We start from the raw sequence: 15,527 nt of genomic DNA, 5'->3' as shown, positions 1-15,527 counted from the left end.
CATGAAATATGCTTAATATGTGCCGAATACTGGGCTGTTTTATATGTATTATCTCATTTAATCCTTACAAAACCCAACTTGCCTAAGACCTTGCTGCTAATCATGCAGCAGAACCCAAGAAGTATTAGATCCCAAAGCTCATGCTCTTTGGAGTTAGATCATCCTCTCTCACCTACAAAGATCATTTACTTTATAATTAGAAAAATCCATGAGGGTACTATGAGAAAATTCTGTCCAAAACTTCACTTCCCTGGATCTCTTTGAATTTGTATCTCTTGTAGCTCGTAATTGGTTGTGTCCTTTTATCTTCCTCTCCTAGATCCTATGCTCCTGCAGGCCTGAAACACAAACTTTCTAGCGCAAGGATGTTTGGTTGTGGGCGCTAGTTAATCTTAAATGTGCCCTTAATTTGGCTTGGGGAAAACTTGAATGGAGGGTCAGTACGCACACGAGATTAAGAATTTTTTCCAAGAAACGTAGGCTTGGGTCACCACAAGGCCTCTCCATTTATGTCGCATAAGGTGGTTTCCCTGCTTGCACATTCTTTATCCTTTCTCCCTCGCCCGTCCTCTCCTCTCAGGGCACGGAGCCCGCGGGATCTCTAAGTCACAGGACGTCGCCAGGGCGCTGGCGCCTGCTCTCAGGGAAGGAACAGACAGCGGGCCTCCAGGTGTAAGCGCGCTCGGCCATCTCACGTCCTGGCAGGAGCAGTTCGCGCGTCGGCGCCGCGGCCAGACGCCAATACTCAAGATGGCGGCCATGGGCGGGGGTAGCTCGTGACCCGGGGGCCGCGAGGAGGAGCGGGATCATGGCAGCGGCCGAGGAGCGGAGTCCAGGGGACCAGGAAGAAGAGGAAGAGGAGGTAGTCAGTGCTACGGCGGAAGCCTGCGCAACGGGCGGTGGCGGTGATGGCCGCGCGGGCTGTGTGTGGGGAAGGGAGTCGGGATGCGGCCAGGGCCACGGAGGCCTCACGGGCGCAGCGCCCACTTCTTGCCCCGGGACGCGCGGAGCCGGGGAGAGGCCGGCCTCAGCCGTATTTGCCACTCGGTGGTCAGAATGGGGGCAGTAGAGGAAGTTGCTTTAGGCAACGTCGCTTGCTTCCTCTCGTTGAAAGCAGGACCTGGTTTTCACTGAGGTGGGATGGTCGTAATGGGGATTTCTGGGTTCTCTTGTTGACTGCCTCTTCTGCACACTCCCCTGCTAGGATGTTAACCCCTCTTTCTTCCACCAGGAGCAGTTGGTTTTGGTGGAATTGTCGGGAATTATTGATTCAGACTTGCTCTTAAAATGTGAAAATAAATGCAAGATTTTGGTGAGTCTTCTAGAATTGTGGGATGGTTGTAGATTTTCTTAAATTTGGAACAAGAATGAGTGGAGAAATACCTGTCCTCAAAGACTGATATATTAATTCCACGTTACAAAGCAGTGAGTGGACTCTAAGGACAATCATAGAAGTAGAGAGGCTGTGGGAGCAGATGAGAGAAAATGCCTAATGAATGTATGGCTGGAGAGAGTTAAAGATTTGGAGGAGGTAGCGTTTTGATATGGAAATATATATATATATATATATATATATATATATATATATATATATATATATATATGCACACATATATATATGTATATATACTTATTAGTTTTAGGTGTACAAAACAATGTAATAGTTAGACATACCTCACAAAGTGATAACCCTCATCCCCCAATCTCCTACCCCTCTGACATCTTTTGTAGCTGTTACAATTCCACTGACTCTATTCCCTATGCTGTACTCCACAGCCTGTGACCACATTAAATTATAATTGACATTTATTATTATTCAGCTTTAGCTTCAGGTGTACAGTGCGGTTATCAGGCATCTACACCGTCCCTGAAGTGGTCTCCCTAATAAGACAAGTGTCCATTGGATGCTCTACAAAATCTTCACAACATTATTGATTATATTCCCCAAACTATCTTTTGTATTCCCGTGGCAATCTTGTGGTTACCAATTTGTGCTTTCTAATCCCCTGATTTTTTCCCTCATCCCCACCCCCTCCAATCTGGCAACCCTCAGTTTTTTCTCTATATTTCTGACTGTTTCTGATTAGTTTGTTCATTTATTCTATTCTTTAGATTCCACATATCACTGAGATCGTATGTTATTTGTCTTTCTCCATCTGACTTATTCACTTAGCATAATATTCTCTAGGTCCATCCATATTGTTGCAAATGATATTCCATTCTTCTTTATGGCCGAATAATATTCCATTGTATAAATGTACCACAATTTCTTAACCCAGTCATCTACCGATGGGCATTTCTGTTGTAGAACAATATATTTTGAAAAAATACATTTAGGTAGTGAGGTGGGAGAGGGAAACGTGGAGGGAAGGGAAGATAATCAGATACGCACACACAGATTAAACTGTGCAGAAGGGAGAGAAGATACCTAAGAAAAGACTTCGAAGACCTCACACGCTGCTGTTGAGTTGAGCTATGGTATCCAAAGTTACCATCTGTTTTAGCTCTCTTTAAAATCTGAGCTACCTTTGATAAAATTTCCTCTGTTCTTAACTTGAAGAGGATGTTGACTGAAGTAGACCTTGCTACTTGGGTATGAATTAAGTAGTCTTCAGGTTGTAGCTGCAGTCATCAGAGCAGTTTTAGCTTATCTTGGTCTTGCCAGGACAAGAAGCTCTAGAGGTTCTCCAGTTTTGGAGATCTGTCACCTAGGTAGCAAGGTTACATGTGGAAGGCTTTTTCTTTCTTTTTTTAATTGAGGTATAATTGATAATATTAGTTTCAGGTGTACGACATAGTGATTAAATATTGGTGTGTAATTTTAAAATGATCACCCCAATAAGTCTAGTTACCATCTGTCACCACACAGTTATAAATTTTAGCAGTCTTGTGATGAGAACTTTTAAAATTTTCTTAGCAACTTGCAAATATACAGTGCAGTATTACTAACTATAGTCATCCTTCTGTGCAGGGAGTTTGTATCTTTTGACCACCTTCACCAATTTCACCCACTCCTCACCCCGAAGGCTTTTCCTAATGATGATTTTTTATGATCCTATATTCTGATGTAGGGAATTGACACTGAGAGGCCCATTCTGCAAGTGGACAGCTATGTCTTTGCTGGAGAGTATGAAGGTAGGAGAATATCAGATACATGAGACTTTTTTTATATGCTTTTCAAAGTAGCTCTGTTAGTTCTCAACAATTTGTCTTTAAATTTTTCTGCAGACACTCTTGGGACCTGTGTTATATTTGAAGAAAATGTCGAACATGGTAAGTGATTGCTATGCTAACTCTTTTTATTGTGAAATATTTCAACCATATATATATATATATATATATATACTGAATATTAAAATTAAACATTTCATGTACCCATTGTCTAGCTGTATCAAATCCTACCATTTTGCCAGATAGTTAAAAAAAATTCTAGATACATTTGAAGCCCCTCGTATACCCCTCTCCAAATTTATTTCCTTTCTTCTATCTTCAGAGGTAATCATTCACCTGAATTTGGTGTTTGTCTTTCCTATAACTGATTTTATATTACATATGTTTGTATGCACAAAGAGTAGCATTTCTGGTATATTTTCAAACTTGATATAAAATATAGCATATTTTCCATATCATTCTATAGTCTTTTTTCGAATTAGAGATATATTTTCAGATCTATACATCTTGATATGTATAACTCTATTTTCCCTGATTCTTGCTGTTCCAGTTGTGATTCCACCACAATCTATTCTCCAGTTAATGGACATGTTGGTGCTTCCATTTTTTTGTAACCAGCAATTATTAATAACTACTAAAATTTATTGATGCCTTCTATATGTCAGACACTATGCTAGATTCTGTATGTATTAACTCATTTAATCCTCACCACAAACCTTTGAGGTAGATACCATTATCTTCATTTTATATTTGAAGAAACTGAGGCACAGAGAGGTAAACAACATTCCCAAGGTCATACACAAAGTAAGAGGCAGAGTCAGGATTTAAACCCAGGTGGCCTGCTCCAGAACCCATGTTCTTAATTATGCTTATTAACTCACCACAAAAATACTGCCATGGATAGTTTTGTCTTCTTGTGCATATATGTAAAAATGTCTAAGGTATCCCCTTAGAAATGGAATTGCTAGATCGATGATGTGTGTGTTAGGTTCAACAATATGAAATGATGTATTTGGGCTGAATATTGACAATTTCATATAGTTAAAATTACTACCATGTTTCCCAAAAATATGGCCTAGCCGGACCATCAGCTCTAATGGGTCTTTTGGAACAAAAATTAATATAAGACCTGGTATTATATTATATTGTATTATATCCGGTCTTATATAAGACCCAGGCTTATATTATATTATATAAGCCTGGGTCTTATATGATATTAAAATAAGACCGGTTCTTACATTATTTTTTGCTCCAAAAGACGCATTAGAGCTGATGGTCCGGCTAGGTCTTATTTTCGGGGAAACAGCATATGTTGTTTTCTTACGTGCAGTATCAGTTATACTCACAGTAGCAATGTATGGAAGTTTTCAGTGTGCTTCCATCTGTAGCTCAGAGCTTCATCCTTCCCTCCTGACTTTGCCCGCAGTTTTCTATAAAGCTGTAATCCCAGGAAGCAGCTTGGCAGCAGTTTTTTTTCTCAGCCTTTTTTCATGATTAGGAATGTCCTTACTCCAGTCTCTGGCTTCAAGTAGTAAATCTGACTTTGGTCCTTCATTTTGTGTGGTAGAATTTTAGACCTTCTTACCAAATCCCTGGCCCCACTTTCCTGCTTCAGGGTTGGAGCCTAGCAGGCCAATAGCTTCAATCTCACTCCTAGCTTTGTGTCGCTGTCCCCTGGAGATGTTTATCATTTTTGAGTCTCGTTGTGCCTTCAGTTGTTATGCATTTTATCTGTCATTTCTCTGTGCTTGGAGCAGGAGTTATATCTTGAACTTATTCCACTATCTAGACAGGAAGTAGTTTAGTATAATTCCCTAAACTGGCATTATTAAGGCTTAACATTATTTTATTTGCATTATATTTTATTATACTGCATCAAGCAATATAATAATTGAGTTCATTTTATGTTCTAGTGGATGCAGAAGGCAACAATAAAACAGTGCTAAAATATAAATGCCATACGATGAAGAAACTCAGTATGACAAGAACTCTTCTAACAGAAAAGAAGGAAGGAGAAGAAAACATAGGTTAGTTCACTTAGTTCTCTGAAAATAGGTGATTTAATATTGGCTTTGACAGGGACACATTGTTGCCAGGACATTTTTTTGTACTTTGTAGTAATAGCTATATGTAATATGTTAATTATATTATTGAGGGTGCTCCATGAAAGGTACCAAACATAGATTTAAAATTCAGTTGAACTCTAGGGGTGGCTGGTTAGCTCAGTTGGTTAGAGCTTGGTGCTAGTAACAGCAAGGTTGCAGGTTGAATCCCCGCATGGGCCACTGTGAGCTGCTCCCTCCTTAAAAATAAATTAAATAAATAAATAAATAGATAAACAAACGCCCTTCTTAAAAATAAAAGTAAAAAAATAAATAAAACATAGAATTCAATATGTCATTTCTTTCCTTGTATTAGGTTGTTGCAGAAGTAATTGTGGTTTAAAAGGTTAAAAATAATTGCAAAAACCGCAGTTACTTAAAAAAAAATTCAGTTGAACTCTAATATAGCAGAGGGCACTGGGGACATATAAGAAATCTCTATCTGCTTTGTACTGGGAACAGTTGTGAGGAGTTTGTCAAGAAACTTGACGTGATTTCCAACCCTTAAGGATTTCAGCAGTTTCTGTCTTTTTTAAAATTAAAATTCTTTGTAGGGGGCGGCCCGGTGGCTCAGGCGGTTAGCGCTCCATGCTCCTAACCCCGAAGGCTGCCGGTTCAATTCCCACATGGGCCAGTGGGCTCTCAACCACAAAGTTGCCAGTTCAATTCCTCGACTCCCGCAAGAGATGGTGGGCAGCACCCCCTGCAACTGAAAAAAGAAAAAAAAAAATTCTTTGTAAGTGGAGAAGATATGATGATAACAGTTTTGGATTCCCAAGGTGTAACCCCAGAGGATCTCCTGGAAACTTTTGGCAGCTGTGGCACCCTTCCCCAAGAAGTTCAGAGCTGGAAGAAGCTGGCTGTATATGTGAGGGAGGGACTCTAGGACTTCAGTTGTTAGTCCTGAGTCCAGTTCTTTTTCTTTTTCTTTTTTTTTAAATGTACTTTTTTTTTTAACTTTTTATTTATTTTAAGTGTGTTTTTCCAGTACCAATCAGCTCCAAGTCAAGTAATTATTTCAATCTACCAATTTTCCCTGAAAATAAGACCTAGCCAGACCTAGTAGTTGTCTCAATCTACCATGTTTCCCTGAAAAGAAGACCTAGCCGGATCATCAGCTCTAATGCGACTTTTGGAGTAAAAATTAATATAAGACCTGGTCTTATTTTAATATACTACAAGACTGGTCTTATATAATACAATATAATACCCAGTCTTATTTTAATATAATACCCGGACTGGGTCTTTGATATGATATTATATGATTGATATGATATGATATGATATATACAGGGTCTTATTTTAATATAAGACCGGGTATAATATAATATAATATAATATAATATAATAAAATATAATACTGGGTCTTACATTAATTTTTGCTCCACAAGACGCATTAGAGCTGATGGTCCAGCTAGGTCTTATTTTTGGGGAAACATGGTAGTGTGGAGGGCGCAACTCACAGTGGCCCATGTGGGGATGGAACTGGTAACCTTGTTGTTAAGAGCATCGCACTCTAACCAACTGAGCTAACTGGCCACCCCCTGAGTCCAGTTCTTAATTAGCATTCATTTAGCTTTCTCTAGTTGCTGATTGTCCCAGACTAGAGACTTGCACCATAGCAGGGCACATAATTGTGGAGATGAACAAATAATCACTTGATGGTTTAAAAAGTCATATTTGAAACTCTTAAAAATATGACTAGAATGAATATTCATGGCTTGATAGATTTATTGTATTTTAAGAAATAAACATTTGAAGGGACATTAATTATGTGGAAATTAATTATATCAACTACACATAACTACATAACAAATCTTTGTTCTTACCACTCTGTTACCCTGAAAATAAGACCTAGCCGGACCATCAGCTCTAATGAGTCTTTTGGAGCAAAAATTATATTAAAATAAGACCAGGTCTTATACTAATTTTTGCTCCAAAAGACACATTAGAGCTGATGGTCTGGCTAGGTCTTATTTTCGGGGAAACACGGCATGTATATCCCCAAACTATCCCCCTTTTTAGGCATTCTGTGAAAATAACAGGAACAAGGAGATACTTGAAGTTATAGAGTGAACTTGACAGGCAGATACATGTCAGATAAGCTTAGCTATCATATATACTCTATTAAAGGAAATTATAAAGTTTCCTCTCCTGTAGTCTTCAATAATCTGATAGATCTTTGGGAACATTTGGGAGTTTTGGTTAATCAAATAAATTAATAACCAGTTATTTAAGCCTGTATTAGTTATCTGTTGCTGCATTAAAAAATTACCTCTAAATCAGGGGTGTCCAAACTTTTTTCAATGGTTTTCACCAAGGGCCATATGCGGTAAAATACACCAACAGCCAGGCCACTCACTCAAGGTGAAGTACGTATTGCCTCACCTGGTTTATTTAAGTAAACTAAATATATTTTTGGAATTTGCTGCGGGCCAATAAAAAATGGATTGCGGGCCGCAGTTGGCCCGCGGGCCACAATTTGGACACCCCTGCTCTAAAGCTAACGGCTTAAAACAACAACCATAAAAACACTATCTTACACAGTTTTTGTGAATCCAGAATTTGGGAGCAGCGTAGCTAGGCGTTTCTGGCTTGGGGTCAGTTTGTTGGCTGGGCTGGCTGCAATCATCTGAAGGCTTGAGTAAGGCTGGAATGTGTCATGTAAGATGGCCCACTCACATGGCTGGCCTGTTTGTGCTGGTTGTTGGCATGAGGCCTCAGTTCCTTGCCTCCCCATACTACTGTGTGAGTGCCCCTCCTGACATGGCAGCTGGCTTCACCCAGATCAGATGATCCCTGAGAACAAGGTAGAAGCTACGATGTCTTTTATGAACTAGCCTTAGAAGTCATTCTGTCATTTCTACAATATCCTATTCAGTGTGGGAGGGGACTGCCGAGGGGCCTAATACCAGGAAGGTGAGAATTGGGGACCATCTGGAGGCTGGCTGCCAAGTTGGGCAATATGCTGGAGCCAGAACAGAATAGAAAGGAACTGTGGCCCTTACCTTCGAGGAACTTGCACTCTAATGTAAATCACATTGAAGCACATGGCTGAATGTCATGACAGCCACTTCATTCAACTTATTTTAAGTATCTCTTGTGTGACAATATTACGCTGTATGATAGTAAAGGATGGCTTCACAATTTTGAACCTGGGTGACTAGGAGGGCAGTGCTATTGCAAGAAAAAAATGAAAGAACTGGAGAGAAAAGAACTAATCAATTTTTGATGGAGACTTTATAGGAATAACGTATGAAAAGACATGGGGTCAGCAGTTAGAAGTTTTAACAAACAGCTGTATAGAATTAGTTTATGGTGGGGAAAGGAATAGATGGATATGTGAATAGGGCCAAATAGGTTGGGGTATCTTAAAAATCTAATGGAGACTAAACAGCCTGGGCTTGCTATAGAAATTAATGAGGATCCATTGGAAATAATTGGCTGAAAGGGTAACAAGAATAGAAGAAAGAGTCACTAGCATTATTGGAGCAATTCTTAATTATAGGGGTTCATTGAGGGGTTAGGGCTTTGACTATGAGTATGAAATGGAACAAACATTTTTTTCCAAGTTTCCCTTTTTAGAGATGATTTATTTCACAATTGGATCTTCCAACTCAAAATGTCATGAGTCTTGATTTGAGATGATAGAGTAGTACCACTGTCCATGATGTTATGAAAACTAAATGGGAAAGGAGAAAAATTGTAGAGAAGTGACAAAGTTTTCTTTATGGCATAAGATGGCAGTGACAGCTCAGATTATCTCAGGATGAGTTGGGAATTGAACTGTGGGAAAAGCATTGGAATAGTAACTGAAGTAGATTCCTTCTAGTGATTTTGATGATGCATAACCTATAGGCATAACAAGGGCTCCATGTAAGGTGGGAATTATGTGATTATTTATCAGTAGTTACAGGCATCATGTTCCTTGGTTCATGTTGGGGTTTTACTGTGACATATATTCACAGGATGAAAATTTAAAGACAGTGTGCTTAAATAACTAAAATTCCTTTTTCATGTTTCTTTCTTGGTCTGTCCTCCCATCCCTTCCCACCTCCATCGCCATTAGGTGGTGTGGAGTGGCTGCAAATTCAGGATAATGATTTCTCCTATAGACCCAACATGATTTGTAGCTTTCTACAAGAAAACGAAGATGAAGAAGTTGTAGCTCCAGCTCCTGATAAACCTTCGGAGTTAGAAGAGCAAGAGATTCAAATGAAAGATAATTCAGACCTGAGTTACGAACAGGAGAAACCACCGCACGTAGAAATAGAGGATTCTGGACCTAGTGTTGGTATTCCTTCTTCTGAAACAGAAAGTTCTGTTTTGATGGAGACTCAAGATGCTGCCTTAGAAATCACTCCTAGATGAAATGTTTTTCGTTATAATTAGTCATGAACTTTTAAGAGTTTTTATGTAGAATGATTCTGTAGCTTTCAGTTCACTCTTTTATTATTTTTATTGGCTATACACATTTCCAATTATTGCTACAACTTAGTATACCAGAATCATTAAAGGACCAGTTATAAATGGAATTTTTAAAAATATTGTTAAAATGACTATAGGGACCCTTCTCTGATGAGTCCTTTAAATTGGAGGTTTTACTAAGGTAAGTGTATAAGTTTTCTATTGCAGCCATCACAAATTACCACAAACTTAATGGCTTAAAATAACACAAACGTGTTACAGTTTTATAGGTCCGCAGTTTGACACGGTCTCACCTGGGCTAAAATCAAGGTATTGGCAGAACTTGGTTCCTTTCTGGAGTGGGGCGACTGGAGGGTAGAGATGGCATTTCCTTGCTCAGTCGGTTGTTGGCAGAATTCAATTCGTTGAAATTGAAGTATCACGGTCCCATTTCCATTCTGTCAGCTAAGGGCCATTTCCAGCTTCTAAAGGCTGCCTGCATTCCTTGGCTCATGGTCCCCTTCTCTTCAAGGCCAGCAACGGTGGGTCAAATTCCTCTCCTGCTCAAAGTCTATTCTTCTTCTTCCATTATCCTATCTCTGACCAACCTTTCTTGCCTTCCACCTTTAAAGGTCCGTTTGATTACATTGGGCCCACCTGGATGACCTCACTATTTTAAGGTCTATAACCTTAATTCCATCTGCAGAGTCCCTTTTGCCGTGTAACTTAAACAGGTATAAAACTGAAGAGTAGGGCATGAGAATCTTTGGGGGATCATTATCCAGTCCATCACTGTACGTGTTACATATCTGGGAACAGAAAAATAGTGCAGGACAATGGTAAAATTGGTGATATCCTAGCTGTAATTCCATTCCTTTCCCACTCGAGAAAGATTATTGGAATTTCAGCTGTGAGTAGCAGTCATTCTATTATGGTGATAACCTAGATCTGCTCTAATTTGTATTTTTTAATGTAAATTATTCACAGACTTTGATACCTTGTTATGGGTTGAGCTATATATGAAATTGCCAATATTTGATTGTTTCTGACTACAGAAAAACAGGCAATTTTAAATGGTTTAACTTGGTAGTCATAAGTTAAAACACACCTCACATTAACTATGTATCATAACTGTTGGAAGTATAACTGTATGTAATGCTAGGATGAGGATTTTTTTCTTCACTAAGTTTTTGTAACTTTTACCAAAAAAAAATTTACCTTGATTAAAAACGTTTCCAAATCATAAGCATGTATATCTTCCCAATTTTTATATGACTTCTTTAATCTCAGCTTTTGTTTAATAAAAAGCTTATTTTTCCCACCATGTGTATGTGTAGCAGAGATACCTGACCCAGTATCTGTTCTTCCTTTTTTCCCTTTGTAATAGAAGCCCAGAATTTACTCAGGTTATCAGTGTGCCCAGCTTTCCTTGCATATATATGAGTACGTGCTCATAACTTCCCATATCACTAAGTTCTGGCCAGTGACATGGAATTAGAAATGTTGACTGATGGATGATTCTGGGAAGTTTCCTTACAGCTTTAAGGTGTAAAAGGAAATGAGCCAGCTTATTTTCCCTTTCTTCCCTCTGGAACATGGATGTGGTAGCTAGAGCTCCAGAAGGCTTCTTAGACTACAAAGTAACCTTGGACATAGAAGCCATGAGTGGCAGAGCAACAAGACAGAAGATTGGGTCCTGATTTTATGATGAGGTCCTGGACTGCTACAAACAGAAGAATAAAACCCTGTCTCTTTCTCCCTAGTTAATGACCTGAGTTTACCTTTTGGCACTATTTTCTTTGGAAACCTATTAGACAAGATAGTAATAGAACATCAGTTGAGATGCCAGGCAATATTGTTTATGATTAAAAATGACCCCTTACTGGTAAACTCTGGACCAGGGAGACTGTGACAAGAGCTATAAATCGCTATTGGGAAACATGGGCTTTGGACTTATCTTAAGTGCTGTATTTCTTATTACAAAGATCCCTGGAAGCTACACTGATGGCTGTTTCAAGAGATACTGGTTTTTAGGCAGCATAAAGCTTCTAAGACAGTGTGGCTTCTGCACCCACTTAAATGATCTTGTTCCCTTACACCTGAGCTGGCAGCTGGAGTAAAGACTCCTGCTGAATCAGGCCTCATGCTGTTGTGCCACTTCCTATAAAGTTAAGTGAGCCTAGTGCCAGGCTGAGTCCCACAAGGCAATTGGGTCCTGTGAGTGTGAATTTCATTCCAAACCTGTGACTACTGCTGCTATTTATTGAAACAACTTGTTTAAGTCGCTCTGTAATAGCCACACTTAATCCTAATTGATACATTATGCATTTCAGCAAACTTGTGAAATTTAGAAAAGTATCAAGAAGTTGAGTGGAAGATTCTTGAGATTTGTAATCTTGAAAAAGAAATTGATCTAGACTATGAGGTAAGTTATACGTTAAATTGAAGAGAAAAATAAAGTCATAAATTCTGAAGAGAACATGATGTGTTTTAGCTCCTTGTTAAATAAGATTAAATGTTTGAAATTTAGTAAAATAAAATCTGATTTTTCAACTATGAAATATTTTGTAAAACTAGAATTGCTCCACCATTGATCTGCTTACTGACTTACTAGGATTACTTACAAGCTAATCTTGGAGCCAGTGTCTATGCAGCTGTCACACCAAATACTACTTTTATACTGAAGGCAGTAGGTGGATTTTGCTTAAAAATTATATTCTACTCAAAAGGACCATATTGGTAAGGTGCCTCATGGAGAAGTATTCCTTAAGGCCATTATAGAAATGCTCAAAAATCCACCCATTTGTTTATTACATAATAAGTAGCTGATCATAACAAATTTATGATATGCCAGTTTAGTGAAACTTGATATCATGTGCTTTTCAATTCCTGTAGCAGCAGTTTATCATTTTCTACAATCTACTCTTTTCATTTCCTTTTGTTTCAACAGCTCATTTGAAACTGAACGAGCCTCTTAATATAGCAATCTTGCATAGAGTAATCTTCTTGCATAGAGAAATGTTTTTATTGATTCTGGAAATGGATTGCTGTCTATCTTTTATGGCTTCCACCATTATTTTCTTGTGGAATAAGAAAATACTGTTTATAAAATTGTCTAGAAGTACACTTTATTAATACAGAGTGAATATATCTTTTTAATGATAATTTATAGTTTCTAGGTACTGGTATTTTGTATTTTTCTTAAAAAATTTTTTTTCTAATTTTTTTTTTTATATTTGGTGGGGGGCGGGGTTATGATATTTTGTATCAGGGTTTAATGTAGCCATACTTGCATATCATTAATAAGGATGTCAAGGTAGCAGAAGTTCTAGTTTTCTTAGATCCAAGATAACATTTCTTTCACACTCATGTCTTAGCAAGGTCTTATTTCCTACTCATATTTCATGCTCCCAGATTTGTGATTGTGTTAGTGTCCTGCTGCTGTAACAAATTACCACAAACTTAGTGGCTTAAAACAACATAAATTTGTTATCTTATAGTTCTGGAGGTCAAATTACAAGATTTGATCTTATGGGGATAAAATCAAGTTGTTGGTAGGGCTACATTTCTTCTGGAGGCTCCAAGGGAAAATCCATTTCCTTGTCTTTTCCAGCTTCTAGAGGCTTCCTGCATTCCTTGTCTTGAGGTCCCATCTTCCATATTCAAAGCCAGAAACCAATATCCCAATATCTTCAATGTTTCTCTTCTCTCCCTCTCTCCCTCTCTCCCTCTCTCCCTCTCTCCCTCTCTCCCTCTCTCCCTCTCTCCCTCTCTCCCTCCCTCCCTCTCTCCCTCCCTCCCTCCCTCCCTCTCTCTCTCTCTCTCTCTCTCTCTCTCTCTCTCTCTCTCTCTCTCATGCACACACACCTCTACTTCTGTCATAATTTCTCCTCTGACTATTACATGCCTGCCTTCCTCTTAAAATGTCCCTTGTAATTATGTTGGGCTCATCCAGGAAATCCAAGATAATCTTCCTATCTAAAGATCCTTAACTTAATCATATTCACAAAACCCCTTTTACATGTAAAGTAATATTCACAGGTTCTGGGGCTTAGGACATGGCTATTTTAGGGAGCCATTATTCTGTCTGTCACCCTGTCATATACTTTGCTGCGTAAATTGTCCCAGGAAACGAGGTAAGCCCTATGATTGTTTCAGCATACTGCCTGCACAGAGTTTCCAGATCACAGTGTACGGAGAGGGAATCCAGGTAGAGTCCTGCAGACTCTCTGAGTTAAGATAGAACTGATAGTCCCGGGAAACCAAAGGGGCTGGAGTTCGCAGAGCAGAGTATCAGAAAGGGCAGTGTGTACAGAGAAAGCTCCAGAGATTTGCAGAGTCTTCCTCGATTCTTCAGCAGGGTATTGATCACATGTGTATTGGAAAACCACTGGAGGCAGTGAAAAGAACCACCTGAACAATCCCTGGAGTTTACAGTTCCCAGCCAGAGTAGACAATCTCATAATTATGGGGCAAGGATAGAGTACTTAGAAGGATTTTGCCTCAGTAGTGAAGAAAAATTAAATAAGGCTATTGCCCCACTTAACAAAGTTTAAAAGCAAGACCCCCCAAAATCAAACTGTTTCCAACTGCAACCCAGAACAAGACTTAAGAATATTTTAAACATATCCAGCATCCAACAAAGTAAAATACACGATGTGTAGCATTCTATAAAATATTATCAAAGAGACTCCTGGCTTCTGGTCTGGTGTGTAACAAGCTGGAGTTGTCACTCTATCCTAACAACAAGTAAAAAGCAGAACTGAAAAGTCAACAACTCTTCTTAGATCCATCAGAGAAATGAGGTCACAAGGCAATCAGCTGTCCCCAAAATTGGAGAGGCAGACAGATAAGTAAAGAGTACCGACCTACCAGAGCAGAATCCCACGAATACAAACCTCTGCAAGAACCAATGCTAGGATAGGAGAACTTGAACTGTAATTGAATTGCTGGAGACTCAATGTGGACAACTCTGAGAGTTTAAAAACTTCAGTGATCAGGGGCTGCCACACCTTTGTGCAGTTAGACCAGGTTCTTAGTGAATATTGGAGAAAAATCCCCTCATGCTTCCAGCATGAGGAGGGGAAAAGGAATAATTTTGAAATATGTCAGAGTGTTCTATTCTTCTTAACAAGGTTTGCCCTCAGGAGAAGTTATTTAACCAGAGCCTAGCTGACCTGGGGAAAGGGAAATAACTAATTACAGGCCACTCTAGCCATCCTGTTCCACCAAAGAGAAGGAAAACAACAGAGAAGTACGTGTGAAGTCCACAGTATAGAAGTACGGCTCACTGAAAGACTGAGACCTACTCATGGGACTATGGAACATTTCCTCTCTCCACACTTCGCCACCACATTATGAACGACAGTTCCTTCTACCTAATACATCATATCCTAATCTACATTAATAGCAGTTCCTTCTACCTAATACATCATATCCAACTATTAAAAAAAATTTCTAGACATATAAAAGGCAAAAAACACAATTCAGAGAGAGCAAGCATCAGAACCAGACTCAGACATGGCAGGGATGTTGGAATTATCAGACTGGGTATTTAGAACTATGATTAAGATGCTGATGGACCTAATGGATAAAGTATTAATACACAGCATGCAAGAACAGATGGGCAATATAAGAAGAGATTCTAAAACAGAACCAAAAAAATGCTAGAGATCAAAAACACTAATAGAATTGAAGAATACCTTTGGTAAGCTTATTAGTATACTGGACATGGCTGAGGAAAGAATCTCTGAACTTGAGGATATCTCAGTAAAAACCACCAAAACTGAAAAGCAAAGAGAAAAAAGACGGGGGGGGGGGGAAAATCAAAACAAGAATATCAAGAAA

The 15,527-nt window shown here is 38.9% G+C and overlaps 1 protein-coding gene across 1 annotated transcript; it reads left to right on the top strand.

Moving 5' to 3' along the window:
* The first annotated feature begins 703 nt into the window (after positions 1-703).
* Positions 704-11,004, top strand: GTF3C6 (general transcription factor IIIC subunit 6). The gene is made up of 6 exons (XM_019735067.3): positions 704-862; positions 1,232-1,312; positions 3,072-3,135; positions 3,229-3,273; positions 5,085-5,198; positions 9,343-11,004. Exons 1-6 carry the CDS (start codon positions 809-811, stop codon positions 9,642-9,644), a joined length of 660 nt encoding a protein of 219 aa, XP_019590626.3. The 5' UTR covers positions 704-808; the 3' UTR covers positions 9,645-11,004.
* Positions 11,005-15,527: the final 4,523 nt, after the last annotated feature.

The sequence above is a fragment of the Rhinolophus sinicus genome, chromosome 2, assembly GCF_057876585.1.
Source record: "Rhinolophus sinicus isolate RSI-liver-muscle chromosome 2, RSI-T2T, whole genome shotgun sequence".
Classification (NCBI taxonomy): Eukaryota; Metazoa; Chordata; class Mammalia; order Chiroptera; family Rhinolophidae; genus Rhinolophus; species Rhinolophus sinicus.
This window is presented reverse-complemented; position numbering and strand designations above follow the sequence as displayed.